General features: G+C 41.4%; 2 protein-coding genes across 2 annotated transcripts; one reads left to right on the forward strand and one right to left on the reverse strand.

The window, feature by feature from the left end:
- Positions 1-9: 9 nt before the first annotated feature.
- LOC109465854 (TATA box-binding protein-associated factor RNA polymerase I subunit A-like) lies at positions 10-16,803 on the reverse strand. Its single transcript, XM_019763343.1, has 12 exons — positions 16,682-16,803; positions 16,002-16,168; positions 15,184-15,353; positions 14,485-14,549; positions 13,846-13,951; positions 12,514-12,688; positions 11,847-11,901; positions 5,442-5,574; positions 3,279-3,342; positions 2,517-2,631; positions 1,897-2,057; positions 10-1,100 (listed from the first exon to the last, which is right to left on the reverse strand). Exons 2-12 carry the CDS (start codon positions 16,153-16,155, stop codon positions 748-750), a joined length of 1,551 nt encoding a protein of 516 aa, XP_019618902.1. The 5' UTR covers positions 16,156-16,168; positions 16,682-16,803; the 3' UTR covers positions 10-747.
- LOC109465852 (tripartite motif-containing protein 2-like) lies at positions 6,543-8,393 on the forward strand. Its single transcript, XM_019763342.1, has one exon. It carries the CDS (start codon positions 6,546-6,548, stop codon positions 8,391-8,393), a length of 1,848 nt encoding a protein of 615 aa, XP_019618901.1. The 5' UTR covers positions 6,543-6,545.
- Positions 16,804-17,007: the final 204 nt, after the last annotated feature.

Genomic DNA, 17,007 nt, shown 5'->3' on the forward strand with positions numbered 1-17,007 from the left:
AATACATCTACATGTTTGGATATAAACAAATCGATAGCTGTTGTACACCTTTGTACACTTCCTGAATATGCAGTACTGTAATGCAAAGGGTTGATTCAACTAACTGTGTAAATAAATGACAAACAAGACTGGCAAAGAAAACATACATTGCCATGGCGACGATGGTTGCTGTTAGGGTTATTGTTTGCATGGCACTGCATTGATTTCATGATTTTGAGAAAGCCTTGGTACCTGTTAAGTCTAGATAGATTCTAGGGAGTCTGCACTACTCTCCTGAGTGTATAGTGAACGAGTCCCGGGGTTAGTAGCGCAGACAGGTTTTCCCAAGGGTGTCCAGGAATGTAGGCATAGATCTGGGTCTGCAAACAGAGCTGGGAGACATTCATGCCTGTGGACAAAATACCTGAGTGTACAATTCCTAGTATTCTTGCAAATTGCACACGATACTGTACCATTAGGCTCCTCCCTAAGAGGTCGCCAAAAAATTTACTTCGTGTCGTCCTAATCTTACCTTTACATTAAGCACCTTTGAGAACATGTAAAGAACCACTGCAGCAGGGTAGGGACACTTCAGGTGCTTTTAGTGGTTTCAGAACAGTAGCAAAATGTAACTTTTGAAGGAACTATACATATGTACATGTATATACCATCTTTTTACCCAAGTACTAAAGGAGCAGAATATTTGTTTGTTTTAGAAAGTCATCTATTAGGTGATTTGGGCCGCAAGTACTAGTACATGTATCATTGCTATATGACATTCTCTTCCAAGCTACTGCTGTTTGAAATATTGCTGATGTAGCTGTTGTTACTACCAACACTACTGATACTACTGTAAGTGCTGTTGCTGCTGTTCCTACTACTTCTCCTGTTTGCAATATGATTACCACCTACAGTACTACTATTACTACTACTACTACTACTGCTGCTGCTTGTGCTGTGTCTGTCCCTGTGACTACTGGAGCTAATGCTACTGCTGCTGCTCCTTCTTCTCCTGCCATCCTGTATTCTCCTCCAAGCATTGCCAATTTGAACAGCCTCTTCCACAACAGCTCTTTGGCCTGGCTGCAGAAGGTCGGATACAACTTGGGAAAACCCTCTGTCTGAAAGTGGGATAAAATCAACGATAAGTAAACGAAAGATTATGAGAGACAAAATGGGTAAACTGTTGCAAATCAGTGCTTTATCTTTACTGCAACATTAAGTGACCTTAAACATTAAGTAAGGATACGTTTATGTTCAACCTAAAGAGAGTGTAAAGATTACCTGCCGATTGTGGCATTTATGATGGCTTAAGTGTGACTTAAATACTGCTTATAATTCTATTGAAATATTTAAGCCTCATTTACAAACACCATTAAGCATGCTTAAATATCAGTTTTTGTGCAGTGAAAGACGCAACTTTGCAGGCACTATCTAACACAAACTACAAGTAGCCATAACTGACCAGCCATAATAAAAATAGCCAAGGTGCCAGACTGCTACCAGACCATTATACAGGCTACATGTAGCTGCTGGCTGCAGGGCCAACCTAGCCTGGGTGCCAGACTGCATTACTAAGGCCAGTATGAAGGGTAGCTCCTCAGCTCCAGGGCTAACCTGTCCCACAGGAAATTTTACCACAGATGCTCCTCAGTTAGACTCTGAGCAACTCAGGGTGTAACTGGGGGCTAGCCTATGTACATTTTTTGTACAGTAGCCATTACAACCGTCTGGCAACCAAACTATAATGAAAAGAAACCTTTGAATATAAAAAAAAAAAAAAAACAGTTACTCAAGCAACTGGATATGACTTTGGAAATTGTCAGATGTTTCGGGTAGCAGCCACTACCTTTCGTCTCTGAATATTGTATTTCAAATCAATGATTTCGAGATTTCAGGGATCTGAGGTTCTCTCACCAGCTGATATCAGACTGCAGACAACAGCTTTGACCAGGGCCAGTGCCGGGTTGGACCGGACCATGTGTTCAGCTGAGGAGGGGGGGAAGTGGTACGGGGGCCACCAGTCCTGTCTGATGTACCAACACTGTTCTAATGTGTCCAGCAGGGAAGGAGTTTGTCTGCATAAAGAGTTTAAGGATGAATGTAATGTGAACTTCTGTCTATGAAGAGACAGATGTGTTGTTTCCAGTATTATACAATGTATGTTTATCAAAATAATCATCATTGCCGCATGTCAATGTAGAACATGTCAATAAAACTTCGCTGGAAGCAAAAAAAAAAGGTGCAGAGCAATACTATACACAGAAAGATGGAATGGCAATATATCACTGATCATTACACTTAAGCTTGTACATAGGTGTATAGGTACATAGGTGTGACAAGTAAGCATGTTGGCAGAACGCATAGCACTTCTGCAGAACTTTCTTTCTAGTACATTGTACTTTGTACATCCATGCATTTATCCCCGTGGGGAATGAACATGCAATGAAGTTTCAGTTATAAATAATTTCATGTTACAACTATATAGCCTGTCTAGCTCCAAGAAAGCCTGCTGAAGATGTTATTTTCCCACTAACATTGTGTGAATCTTCCTGAGGACATCTGCCAGGTTCTGCCAGGGTCTGATGTCCTGACTCCAGCAGTGGTGGTCCAAAAGGTCAAACAGCACATGGAGACACTCACCTAAATCTTCTGTGTACAAACATGCCAAACAGTAAGACAAAGAATAAATGCTTTTGAAAAAGCTGGCTGGGGACCTGGTTGGATGCCGTTAGTGTGATGACGATGTGGACTTCGGTAGTGCTAGTAAGACTGGACTGAACAGATGCACAACTGTAATATATTAATGTATTATGCGCTCTTTCCAATAGAGAATATATTTTAATACTTAATTAGCAGTTATGTGTGATGAAGAAGTGCATAACTTCTTGTTTCATGTGGCCAGTCTTTCCCTCCTGACATCTGCTTGGTTTTCATTCATATGGCAATGTACACAATTGACACACATCCATCGAACAAACCAACATGCATCAAAGGTACATGCATGTAATACTCAGCACAAAGCAGCAAAAAAGTTGTCTTGTCAGTGTTCAACACTGTTCATGTCAATGTTATCTCAAACCATACAACACAATTTCAGCTATAGTTTACTTACAACTACATGTACATTGTACTAGTACATGTTGTACATCTACTTTTGAGTTTTAATTCTCCCAACACAATTATACTTTGTGACAGAGAGAATGGTGGCAAACTTTGATCATATCATGCAAGCAGATCCCACCAGCAATAAAAGAATTATCAATATAAGGACATCAAACGTGGTATGTGTACTGTACCTTCTTGCTTTAAACAAACAAGGTCCAACATCAGCCCATCTGATGGCACTATTTTCTGCAGCTCCTATATGGGAAATATTTGAAGATCAACACCGTGTACTAGTCAAGACAGTCAAATTACAAAGTTAGGTGTGATCAGCCATATGATCAGTAGTAGTGCAGTACTAAAGTTGCTCACCGGGTGGCACTTCTGTTATATGCATGAAGGTGTATGCATTCAAACTTGCTTTATACAGTAGCTGTCTTGTTTTTTTTACTCCGTGAAGGAGGTCAGGACCTCCGGACGGAGTGTTGTGATCGGCTGATTTTTCGTGTTCGCAGTCAAAACACTGGGTTCTCTTTGTGTAATCGGCACGCAATTTTATACGCCGTCTTCGGGCATGCCCGTGTTGATGCACGAATGTGTATTTTTGCCGTTGCAGCTTTCGCGGTCAATGTAATATTGCAGACGCACCCCTACAATTACGAGGCGAATTGGAATGGTCCAGAAAAACGCGTTGTTTGGAATAGCAGTGGGGGGGGTGGAACTTCATGCAGATACGGGGTGGTTTTGATAAGTGGTTCCAGATGTTTTTGCCCATGGTTAAGAGATGCCAAGTTTTTTGGAAGATGTTCGCAGCCAAAACGCATTCTTCCGTACGTCGCATTTTTGTGTAATTTCGCATGTGGTGTGGCATTATGTCCGGGATGATGCACGTCTTTTTATTTTTACCGTAGCTGTTTTGATATTGGAGTAAATGGTTATTTTCGAAACATCCCCATGTCGTTGAAATGTTGTCGTCCGTTTATGTCACCGGTAGTAAGTCGCGGCGGGGCTGATGGGGCGGAAATGTGGGGTGGTCAGAGGTCAACATTAGGAAATGTTAATACCGATGACGTAATCCTATCGATTTCAAACTGGTCGGGTGTGGCGACCTATAGCTAGTGGCGGCGTGTATTTAGTCACGTACATTGTAGCAACTGGCCGGTCGTCCTAGCAACGACACATGGCCAATATTTTTGGGTTGGGCCGCTCCATAGTGTTAGTGGAGCAGCTCTTTGTAAACATGGACAATATTTTTGAGCAACCCATCAGTGTTCTGCCTCGTGGTCGGATGTGGTCTGGGGCTGGTAAACCGCACATACAGTACTAGTAGATCGGGTAATTTTATGATTTGCTAGTTGTAAAGGCGTCGTGTAGTATGAGCCGGTATATGAAGAAGTAGCCTGTGTTACACAATCATGCTTTCGGCCGGATTGATGTGCAACTGTTACTAATTACAGGGACTGCGCTAATGCCGACCAGTCGCGCTGTCCTGATACACCGCGAATGTGCGAGTGTTCCCTGTAGACAGTCCCGGGAGTCATTTTTTTCGCACATTCCAGGAGCCAAACCAAAATACGTTCATGAACCGAGTCCAAAAAACCGAAACGTGAAAATCGGATGATCGGACCTGATGTACATTTCTCTTTCTGTAGATTGTACACACAATACATACATCTTTAGATAATCTGGCCATGGCAGGTAAAAAAAACGTAACCCTGAATCATACTAGATTAGCGTAAATGCATGTTTATGCGTTCAAAACAAGAAAAGAATTTGTTTCCCGGTATTGATCTCTTGAAACACGGCGCTGAATATTGACGCAAAAATATTTCGGGCATCGCGCGCCCTTCCCCGTTGTTTAGACTGTATGCAAATCCCGCGTCACGTGTCGGCATTTCGCATCTCTGATTGGTTGTTGCGTCTTAAGATGACTGAGCCGACGCGCGTTTAAACAATTTTTCTTTGTTCGATTTATCACACTTCACAGATAATTGTCGCCAATGGCTACTTCTTTTTGTACAACGTTGCAATATATAATACTTCACGGAGAATTGTCGCCTATGGCTTCTTGTTACTGATTCAAAAAGCTTGTAACAACATTCCTTGTAAGCTTTTCTGACAGCATTTGTGTCTAATTACCTCCTTGAAAAATAGAGGTATTCAACTATTGTTTAGGTCTGCATATCTGTCTTCATCAGTTGAGATAGATTATGCTAATTACAACTTTATTTCCATAATCAACAAGACAGAATAAAACAACAAAATTAGGTCTAATTATTTCATGGACATATATGAGATCTCTGAACTCTTATTTTTGCACTTTGCAGGTTTACCAGAAGTAGTTATAAGTTACAAACCTTAAGCACTTTGACTTTTTGCTCATTAGGACTGTTATGTTTCTTCAGGAAGAAGTAGTAATATTTGTGTGCATTTGGATTTTCTGGGTTCTTCTCCCAGTACCCCTGCAGAACCTTCCTAGCCTCTTCTGTCCTTTCATAATATTCCAGCATCTAGGAGAACAAAAACAACAGGATCAGCATCGGTATTAAAGAGGGTCTGCATGGGGCATGCTGGTGATGCCTTACACTAACTTACAGTAAATAAATAAAAGTTAGGAGGGTTGCCAATGCTTTACTTTTTAGGAAGACCATCTGTATCTGTATTCTGTATAGCCAGTATAACCGCGGTCTCATCAAGATCTACACATGTACCAAATATTGAAGATAATCCATTGAAGCCTTCTCAAGTTATCATGTTTACAGAAACACATACACACACACACACATGAATACCTCTGAAAACATAACCTTCTTGGCGAAGGTAATTATAAACTGATATACATGTACAAGGTGGGCAATGGAAGTGATATGCATCAACGTCCTCTGTTGACTTAGCAAACAACTGCAGGCAAATTTCCACAGAGAGTACAAAAATAGTATCATAATGGTTCAACACACAAATCTTTTGAACAGAAAGGAAAACACACAAATAGGTTTCAGGTATGAGCTTGCTTCATTTCAGACATGCCTTTCTTCAAATGGACCAAATCATGAATTGGTGACAGTGTTACAGTGTTACAAAATAGAATTGTCTTTAGCTTATCATATCTGTATCCTTTTAGAGCAAACAATCACATGACAGGCACCTGCACAGCTGTTTAGTTTAGCTATTGATCAATAATTTTTTGTTTAAACAAACTCACACATCAGCAAAGGGGTGACATATACATCTGGCTTATTGCATACAAACTAAAAGTACTGTAGACTTGCTTTTTTTTATAGAATTACAAAATCCTTTATCACATTCCCATCTGAAATCACCTTTTAGTAAGTTCCCTAAAGGTTGGAATAAAACATGGGAAAAAAGTTCATCCAGTCTCCCTCAGTTTTTAGTCAAGCCCACCGCAAACATGGTCCAAACTAGACTTTGACAAGGCTGGCACATCAATAGAAAACAAAACCATGGCTGGTGCACCGTTGAGTCTGGGCACACAAATCTGTGAAGAACTGTCCTGCAGCATCTGCCTGGAGCTGTTCACCAGGCCCAAGATGCTGCCCTGTCAGCACACCTTCTGTCAGGACTGTCTACAGGACCATGTAGAGAGGGGAGGGACCTTCCTGTGCCCAAACTGTCGTTGGCAGGTCAGGCTGCCACCCCAGGGGGTTGCAGGTTTACCAGACAATATCATGGCGACAAATATGTGTGAAAGATTCCAACAGCAGAATGCACTGTCAGGGGAAACAAGGGAACAACCCGAATCTGGAAACAGGTGCAGCGTTCACCCTTCTGAAGAGCTCAAAGTGTACTGTACACAATGCCAGATACCAGTTTGTGATCAGTGTTTAGAACAGGGTCATGATGATCATCGAACAACATCTATCAAAAAAGCTGCACAGGAAAGGATCTCTACGGTCCGACCATTGATCAATGAGGGGAGGAACATTGTGGAAAGTTACTTAAGCTTTCTCAGAGGTCTGAGGGAAGAAGAGAAAACCCTGAATGAGAAGAAAGAGCAGAGAGACAACAGCATCACTCAGGCCTACAACCAAACTGTGCAGAAACTCACCCAGAGAAAAGACCACCTCTTGTCTCAATCAGACGAAAACCACACAAAAAACTTGGACAGAATACAGACTGAAAGAGACAGAGTGTTGGCAGATATCAAAGAGCTGTCTGCTGCCTGTGATCGAGCAGAACAAGAACTGCAGCAGGGATGGGTTGAGTTTTTCAGTCAGCAAACCGCTTTGACAGAGGTGGTAGGAGAGTACAGACGAAAAGCAGCACCAACACCTGTACAACTCCAGCCTGCTGTCTTTCAGCGCACAGACACCCCCGTGCCAGCATTGGGACATGTGACAGTTCAGTCTCTTCCATCTGCACCAATCCCAGCAGCACCTGCAGCAAGGGGCACAGGTCATCACCATGGTGACCAAAGGCAAGGGGAGCATCAGCCTCAAAAGGTGACATTTGGTGAACGGAGATCAAGAACAGGACAGTTTCGGGTTCCATGGGGTGTCACAGTGTCAGATGAAGGGGAGATATTTGTAACAGACAATGGTGACGAGAGAATCCAAGTCTTCACCCTGCAGGGAACGTTTGTTCGACAGTTCCGAACAGTCGTGTCAGGTGAAGAGAAGATGGGTCCATGGGATGTGGCCCTGGACAGGGAGGGGAACCTGTGGGTGGTGGGGAGAACAGGGGATGGTGAGTTTGCTATGCAGTACAACAAACATGGCAGAGTGCTGAGGAAGATTGACCTACAGAAGTCAGGGTGGTTTAGGGGAGTTGCCGTGGACACCAGGAGGAACTGGATCCTCATCACACAAACCACAGGAGCCGGCTGGTATAACCAACATGGTGAAATACAGGTGTTCAGGCCAGATGGAACACTGGTGGGAACCCTGAGTGGGAAAAGGAAGAGCTTGCTTGCATCACTATTATCAAGGCAGCAGGAGATGACATTTCCACTGTACATCACAGTGGATGGGGAAGGGAACATTCTTGTGTCAGACTGGGACAATCACTGTGTCTATGTGTACAACGAGAACGGACAGTTCCAGTTTGGAGGCAGGGGAAGTGGTGAAGGTCAGCTGAAGAATCCCCATGGCATCTGTACAGACAGGGCAGGTAACATCATCGTGGCAGACACGGGAAACAGGCGCGTGGAGATGTTTGACAAGACAAGAAAATTCCTCAAACACATCAATACAGACTTGAAGGAGCCATGGGCTGTTGCCATGGCAAAACAGGGACAGCTGGTAATAACTGATTATTCAGATGACAGTGTAAGCATATTTCAAAACTTCTGAACCTGTGTGAGGTGACAATATCAGTTTACATACTTGGCTGTTGTCTAAAGTTTGTTGATGCTGTATTAGCAGAGATAATTGGCCTACAAAGCAAAAGAATTCAGGTTTGAATAAATTAACCAAGCTTTCAGCCTAAAGACCCCTTAGAACAAACTTAGCTAAAATTAAACATTGTCAATAATAAAAAAGAAAGTGATCAAATGTACACACTGGAATGTATTTACAGAGAGTTAAATGATGTTTAAATCTAATATAATTTAAATGAGTTTTTATTCTGGCCAAGTCAAAAACTTTCTTTACATTTGGTCATCTTGTGTGTTCAGGTATTTTTAGTTTGTCTGTCTTATTTTTTGTTTGTCTGTACATGTGGACACATCTAGAATGAAGTGGTCGGTCCCTAACCTGACATTATCAGAATCAACATGGCGCAGCTGTTTGGAAAGTCAACATGATATCCTACTATTTACATATAGAAAATGTTTAACTAGAATTTTGGACACTTGACAAATCGGTTTAATGTGTATAGAATTCTAGAAAGGGCTGGAAATCAGTTCAGTTCATCCTCGAATGAGGTGCCACCTAGCTAGCACACCCCTCCAAGTACAAATACTGTAATTCTTGATTTGATAACGGTCACTTAATCATAGCGGTCTTAGCGGTCACTATTCCACCACTAAATTTTCATGATCGCAACTTTTTTTTTACCACTTCCGCCCCCCTCCCTCTTGCCCCAAGCTCGTTACGGTACGATCGCAATCACGCTTCATTTCTTGACTACAACATGCACACAACGCACAGTACTAGTGCTTCACATAGGAACAAGCAAAACACTGATGTGCTTCCAGAAATAAAATATTTATTACCTTCGCCAAGAAGGTTATGTTTTCAGGGGCGTTCGTGTATGTGTGTGTGTGTGTGTGTGTCTGTCTGTCTGTCTGTCAACACGATAACTTGAGAAGGTCTTGATGGATTGTCTTGATATTTGGTAGGTGGGTAGGTCTTGATGAGACCTCAAAATGATTAGATTTTGGGCCACCTGGCGGCTTGTCATGGTACTGCAGCAGAACTTCCGGTTTTGATATCTCATGATCCAGACATGCTAGGGTGACGAAATTTGGATGGTAGATAGCTCTTATGCTGGGAATAAAGTGACATGAGTTTGAGCCCCCTAGTTGCTTGCTCTAGAACTGCAGGGGGTTTAATGGACAAATGTTTAAAGGGGGATAACTCAAGAACCGATTGATGGATCATCGTGATTTTTGGTATGTATGTAGCTTGAGTGATGCTTGACATAATGATATTACAATTATGCAAATATGGATGTAATTTGCATAATTAATGAGGAAATTCTATTTATCAGCTGCATTCCATAATAGGAAGTTCAAGCTTGTGACATATGTTATTAAGAATGAGAAAAACACAGGCAGATATCGATTATGCAAATGAAGACTTAATTTGCATAATTAATGAGAAAATATTATAATTGCATAGTGGTAACTGCCTGGAATTTTATACTTGGGGTGTTTGAAAGTTAAGTTAAGGTGAACATAATTAAACATAACTTATTCAAATAAGGACCTTATTTGCATAATTTATGAGAAAATGTCATCATGGCATTCTTTGTTAAGATAAGACTGTCTTTTGGTGGAGAATATGAACAACAGATATAATTCATGCAATTGAGGATCCTATTTGCATAATTAGGGGGATTAATATATAATTTCTTAATCATAAAAGCTAACATCATTTGGCGAAGGTATGAGATCGTGGAACTCTAGTTAAACATAAAGTAGTTCATATTTTTAACAATTATGCAGTGCTAAGCAAACCACAGTAAAAAAAATCTTGTGAACATGCACAAACACATGTGACGTAGTGATGCTTTGAAATTTCCCAGCTTATCTACACTTGGGTATTTATAAATATTTTAAGCGTATATTTCGATTTAGAAGTTTCTTCATAAATTTACAGAAACGATAGCCGTTCATTTTGTGCTACTACGGGACAACATCGAAAAAAATGAGACGAGTTACAAAATTCAGCGTCGCCCAAGCGTACAGACAACAACAAACAAAATGGCGGCCCGGCGGGCAACTTCACAAACGAGTTACAAACTACGAGAAATGCGGCATAAATCTGCTTAATTTCGAGGTAGAAATCTAGGTAGAAATACAATCAAATGTTAAGCGTCATTTGTACTACAAAATCTAAAAGCGTTAATAGCGTGCTACAACTAAGACGAATCGAAAATTCGGGAACCAAGCGCTGAGTGAAAAAAATGGCGTCACAAGTTTTTCGAAAATTGTGAGTCAACTTTTACGGCAAAAAATACGATTAAACATTACTGTTAAAGGCTATAGTGTCTGTAGAACTTTCTCGAGGGCGTCATGGATTCCATTACGCTCCAATCCTAGGGCGAAGACGCCGGGTTTCGCTGTAAGCTCGTCTGCGGCGCCAGACAAAGCGGCGTGCAGCGGCATAGCGTGCCGCGGCATAGAGCTTGGGGAGGGGGGGCGGCGGTGCCGCACGCAACACAAGCGTGCGTAATTACGAACTTTTTGAAGTCACCGCGCCGCTACAGTACTTTGTAAATTATTTACTTCCAGACACCATCGGCGTGCCTGTTCTGTTTTTTCTTTGTAAAAATCGATTTTCGCTGGCGTAAACTGCTTTTTTTATTTTCTTAAAAAAAAAAGGCCAGTGTTTTAATGTATTTTTTACACACATCAGCCATGTTCTCACACCGCTATAATTAAGTGACGTGAGCTTGTCCATTTTTTGCCGACCGCTATAATTTCCAACCGCATTTTTAAATGGATTTACAGTACCACAAGCATATGCAGGTAAAACTGTAGTTATGCCTGTATTTTTTATATTTACCTGCACCTAGCCTGCACTGGTCCATGATAAAACCACGCCCAGATACTAGAGGGACATACTTGTATGACCAGTGCTGGACAAAAACTGCCTTGTATTCTTTAAAATACATGTACATGTAGCATCTGTGAAGACAGCAGGGGACACAGTAGGATTAGAAATGGTGCTACATGTACTAGGAACATTTCAACATTGTACTCAGAACTGCGCCTGTCTAGTTCTATGACTGTATGGGTTACGGTTAGGCAGGATTCTGGAGTCTCCAAGAAGTTCTGGATATGCACTGTTCTGGATATGCACTGTTCTGGATATGCACTGTTCTGGATATGCACTGTTCTGGATATACACTGTTCTGGATATGCACTGTTCTGGATATACACTGTTCTGGATATGCATGCACTGTTCTTGGTATGCATAATTAAACTATTCAAAACCATGCCTAGATGAATGGTTCTGGATAAAGTATGATTCTACAACTTAAAGTTCCCTACCTCTACTTGTTTTGTGACAAAGATGTCCCAGACACCAGGCTCCTTCAGCACATCTTCAAAGTTGTCTTCCGCCTTGCCGGCATACCTCTGGACTGTCTCCTCACATGTGGTCAGGGTGGAGTCCAGCATCACTGACTCCTCTGTAAGAACAGTGCAGCAAATCAGTTAGTAAGTAATATCAGGAAATATCACAACTTTTGAAGAAATATTACAGTTATTTAGCATTAGCTTACAAATATGTAGAAGGGAATTGTAACTGCTACTTTTTATTCTTTTTGTTCTTTGGTTTAACAAAAATGCTACGAGACATTTAAAACAAGTCTTCTATAACCTTTAATCGAATACTTCCTTATTTTAAGTTCCTGTTCCCTTCTCAGGTATGAAAATAACCTGAGATGTTTAAATATGATACATGTACAATCGTCATGTACTTTCGTTGGGAGACCCTTGTTACAAATGTACCTTTGTGTACTTTGTTAGTTTTTTTTCATTGTGCTTGTCTAATTGTTTGCTTGAGTGTCTGGACTTATTTGAATACAGTAAATCATGTCATATATGTAGGAAGTGAGGGAGAAATGTTATAACCACAGACTGACAGGAAGGTCAAATTGGAAGCCTCCCCGGTAGATTGGGAGGAAGCGAGGTCAAACTGTAATCAGCAAGAATGTCACAGTAATAAACAAAACAATAAGTTCACAACAAATCTAGATATTTAACGGAGGTATGAGATATTTGATTTCTTGGTTCCTTACGTGTGTCGTAACCTCCCGTGAGGCCGCTAACGTCCTGTAGCTGGCTGACTTTATGTCTCCCCTGTATCCACAGTCCATACTCTATCAGTCCAGTGTAGGCTTTCACAACAGGCACCCAGATGGGCTGAGTAGCCTTGGTGAAATATACCGCCCCTTTCTTCCTCAGAGGCCCTGACTGGAATATAACAACAGGCAAGATTACCTGACAAGCTAGATTGTCCAAAATAAGACGATGAATTACATCTTATCACTCCATTTCGTCTAGAGTAGGCATCCTCCATATTTCCTCTACATTAAATCACATGTATTATAATCTCCCATAATTTATAATTCTATCCTAAACTTGAATTTATCTTCACTTCCCTTTCTATTTTAATATTCTTTTTTGTTTTCTTTAACATAAGGCCATGTTGATTTGATTATATGGATGACATCCGCGCGCGCATGAATTTTCGGCCGTTTCCAAAAAAAAAAAGTTTTCAACCATACTGTAAATCGTACAAAACAGTTGCAAAATGAGCAAAAATATACCATAAGTTACAAAAAAATAAGTAAAAACTATACCAATGTCGTAGAATGCCAAAATCAAACGAAAAAAGACGAAATTGTAAGGAAATGAACTTGAAGATTAGATTATTCGCCAAACCATATTCTGTCCCATTTGTTCAACCCTCATGACCACGTAGATTTCATAATGAAAACAACTTTTCTTTTTGCAAAACTTTTTTTTTATTCGCACGCGCACATCAGTTTTGGGGCTCCCGGAGGATGTCATCCATATAATCAAATCAACATGGCCTAACTGGTGTATAACACACCGGTATTTTGTACAGTAAGTACAAACCGCCTAGGACTACAATGTAGGAACAGACTGTAAGGTTTGAACCACTCAGACTATATCTACATGTAGAAAGGACCCCTTACGTATATACATTTGTATTTAAACTCTTTTCACAGTCAGTGTGGGGGGATCTTTAGCAAATTCGAGGTGTGGCTCTCCTCAAACACAGGACCTCTGGCTTTATGTCCTATCCGAGAGGACATCCGTAACCAAAGCTTAAGGCACTCATTGTCACCAGTCAAGTGAGGAAGTAGGTGTAGGCAAAGTGCCTCTCCCAACGACACAATGATGGGGCCCGCCAGGGATTTGAACCCAGAACCTTCTGATTCTGAGTCAACAACTTTAACCACAAGACCACCTTGCTACATTACCATCAGACTATGCAAACTAGCTACAGTAATGGAAATGTTGCACCCCTGACGAAAGTCAGTAAAAGTTCATAAAAATTCATCCTGCCTTATATTGCTTAAATCATCATAAGATTTTCTCACCTTGATTGTTTCGTAGGCCTCCTCCAGTTGTCCCTTACTCAGCAGGTGGAAGATGAACTCCAGGTGAACTTGGAACCGATTCAGCGTCACCACTTTCTCCATGTTACTGCAGTAGATAAAGAGTAAAGAAGTAACCAACATCAACATTAACAAATTATAAAATTTAATATATTATAATTCAGGGCTTTTTCTGCATATCTGCATCAGACAAATTTTACCTGCACCACTAATAATTTAGGAAGCATGGATCATACTAAAAATGCCCAGAAATCATTGCCATTGTTTATTTTACACTACATACTATTAGGTGGTAACAGTTAATGCAGAAAATAACAATCCACATACACCTACATTTCTATATAAACTCCGTACAAGGACCGGTACAGGTTAAGTGCAGGTAGACATTAGAAACAGCTCCAATTTGTCCTGCACTAATATATCTGTATAAATGCAGGCTGTATTTCAAGCTCTTACAAAAATGTATGTATGGGACATGTATATATATTTCAGTGTAAATGCTATAACTGGAATGACAAGTTAGTCCAAAGTACAAGGCTGTGATTAACATCTATGTGACATCTATGCTGGCTTACATACATTAGACAAAATCTGAAAGTTTTCTGTAGTAAGTAAACTTACTCTGCATGTGACTGGAGGTGAACAGACTCTGTCCCAGGATGGTTGTACAACACTTCTGATCCAACCTGAAATAGACAAAAATTAAACCATAACCACAGAAGTCACTCCACTCCCATATCCATTTTTCAACTAGAAAAATTTCATACCTAGATTTGATACCTACGTGAGATAATTTTTTAGTTTGTGTGAATCTCTAATTTAATTCATAATTGTAAATTTCTTTTTGGTGCTGTCCATGCATTTCCCTTCCAGCTCCCATAAAGCAACAGACATGCATAGGAAATTGAAGATAGGAAACGAGATAACCTTTTTGGGATCTTTGACCTACATGTAACTTCCTGCCTAGCATATGGAACTAACTACAAAAACAAGCATACAAGCAAAACCTTGTGTAAGGTAACAATGTTTTACAAGACAGTGTGACAGTAACGTAGATAATACAGATCAGATCTAGAACACAGACATATCATGCTTCTTACCTGCCAGATGATATGTCCTACATCCCTGTACTCGGTGCAGAGTGTTTCTCCTTACCTGCCAGATGACATGTCCTACATCCCTGTACTCAGTGCAGAGTGTTTCTCCTTACCTGCCAGATGACATGTCCTACATCCCTGTACTCGGTGCAGAGTGTTTCTCCTTACCTGCCAGATGACATGTCCTACATCCCTGTACTCGGTGCAGAGTGTTACTCCTTACCTGCCAGATGACATGTCCTACATCCCTGTACTCGGTGCAGAGCGCTGCCATGACGTGTGCTGCCTGGTGCCAGTTATGCTGTAGCAGTGCCCGGCGCAGCAGGTGTACCAGGGGAATGTGGATGGGCTGGTGACTGTTCCCTCTGCTCACAAATTGTAGACCCTTGTTGGCTGAGGATAGACAATACAACGTGCTGATCTCGGCAAATATACTAGTATATACCAGGGCTTAAAATACTGAAATAAAATATGTGCCACTAAATAAGTCAAAACAAGATTAAGCTTTACTCCCGTAGCGGTAATTTAGATAGGCGAGCGAAGGGCTCTTGACTGCCGAAGGAAAACGGCCTGATACTAGTTTGGCATCCAGGGTACCAGTCAGCCTATTTACTGGAATACATGTACACACAGGAATAGATTGGACTACAAATTAGGAATACATTGGACTACAAAATAAAGGAGGGTGAATTCTACCACACTCTACACTTTGCTTTGATGACTTAATAATTCCTGTATTTTTGCATAAGATATATGGCTTAGGGGGAAAAAGAAATCACCAGAAATTACAGAGTATCAAGTTACCTGGTCACCAGCGCCAATCGGCACAAAGTAATACATGTATCTAAGAAATTTCTTGTTCCCTGGGCCATGTACAGTATCTAATGCCAAAATATAGCAACCTGGGATATTAACTCATCAAAGCAAATGTGTATTCCAGTAGCTTTCACCCTCCTTTAAAATTGTAAATTTACAATGTATGTGTATTGTGATGTATTTTGGTGTATTCCAGTGAATAGGCTGACCCTATCAACCATATACCTTCTGTCTCCACTTGACTGTCTCCAGAAATGAGAGTGTAGAAGGGAGTCCCATCCTCCTCCTCCTCCTCCCCATCCAGCAGCCCTCCACTGGTCCATGTGGTGGAGGAGAACACACTCTCCTCATCACCTCCATCTGACTCAGTCTCCATCATAGCATCTAAACGACTAACGATTGATGATCTATGTCAGTATCTGTATCAGTATTTTGTATGATGTGTGTGTATCTCATGCATCTGTATAGCCGGTATAACCGCCCCTCTGCGTAACACACCAGCTTCTGTATCTTGTCTGTATGCCAGCTGCGGTGGCAGCTGGCTATAATACTGAACGACTTGTTACATGTATCCTTTGAACATCTAACTCTAGACATTTGCTAATACTATTACTCATGATGCTCCTACTGTACTTGGTGGCAGCGAGTTCCACTCTGGCCTCAGGCCACACCAATTGAATTTGTTGGTTGGATGGTGTAACCTCAATTTTGGTTGAACACTCTGGTGCTTCAAGGCATGACATGACATGATTTCTGACAGGCATAACCTTGCCCTTTATATTCAGTCACCGGCCTGGCTGGCTGGCTGGCTGGCTCCCGGGATTCGAACTCTAGCCCACGAGATCCCATGAACCCCAGCCCATGAACCCAACGCACTATAAACTGCAAGGCCAAAAGGTCCGTACCTGTTCGACTTGTCCGTCGGTGGCGCCGCTTGATCCCCAGTGTTACACCTCTACAAATTTTGGCACGGAGACAGCTCGACTCGAAAGAAACATGTTCAACTTCGCTTCCGTTCCCGCGTTGTTAGGTCAAAGGTGACAAGTTTCCCACTATGCCACGCGGCAGACTGCAGACGTGTGGTAACGGCTTCATTTAAGTTGTCCCGAGTATGCAAATGAGGGCGTTCACATGTAAGACATTACACAGCGGTCCCACACGTATGCACCCCTAACTATTCTTGCACATCCTCACATATTCCCACTAATCCTTCCCTATCCTTACACATCCT

The sequence above is a fragment of the Branchiostoma belcheri genome, unplaced genomic scaffold (genome assembly GCF_001625305.1).
Source record: "Branchiostoma belcheri isolate BF01 breed outbred unplaced genomic scaffold, Haploidv18h27 scaffold159, whole genome shotgun sequence".
NCBI classification, from domain to species: Eukaryota; Metazoa; Chordata; class Leptocardii; order Amphioxiformes; family Branchiostomatidae; genus Branchiostoma; species Branchiostoma belcheri.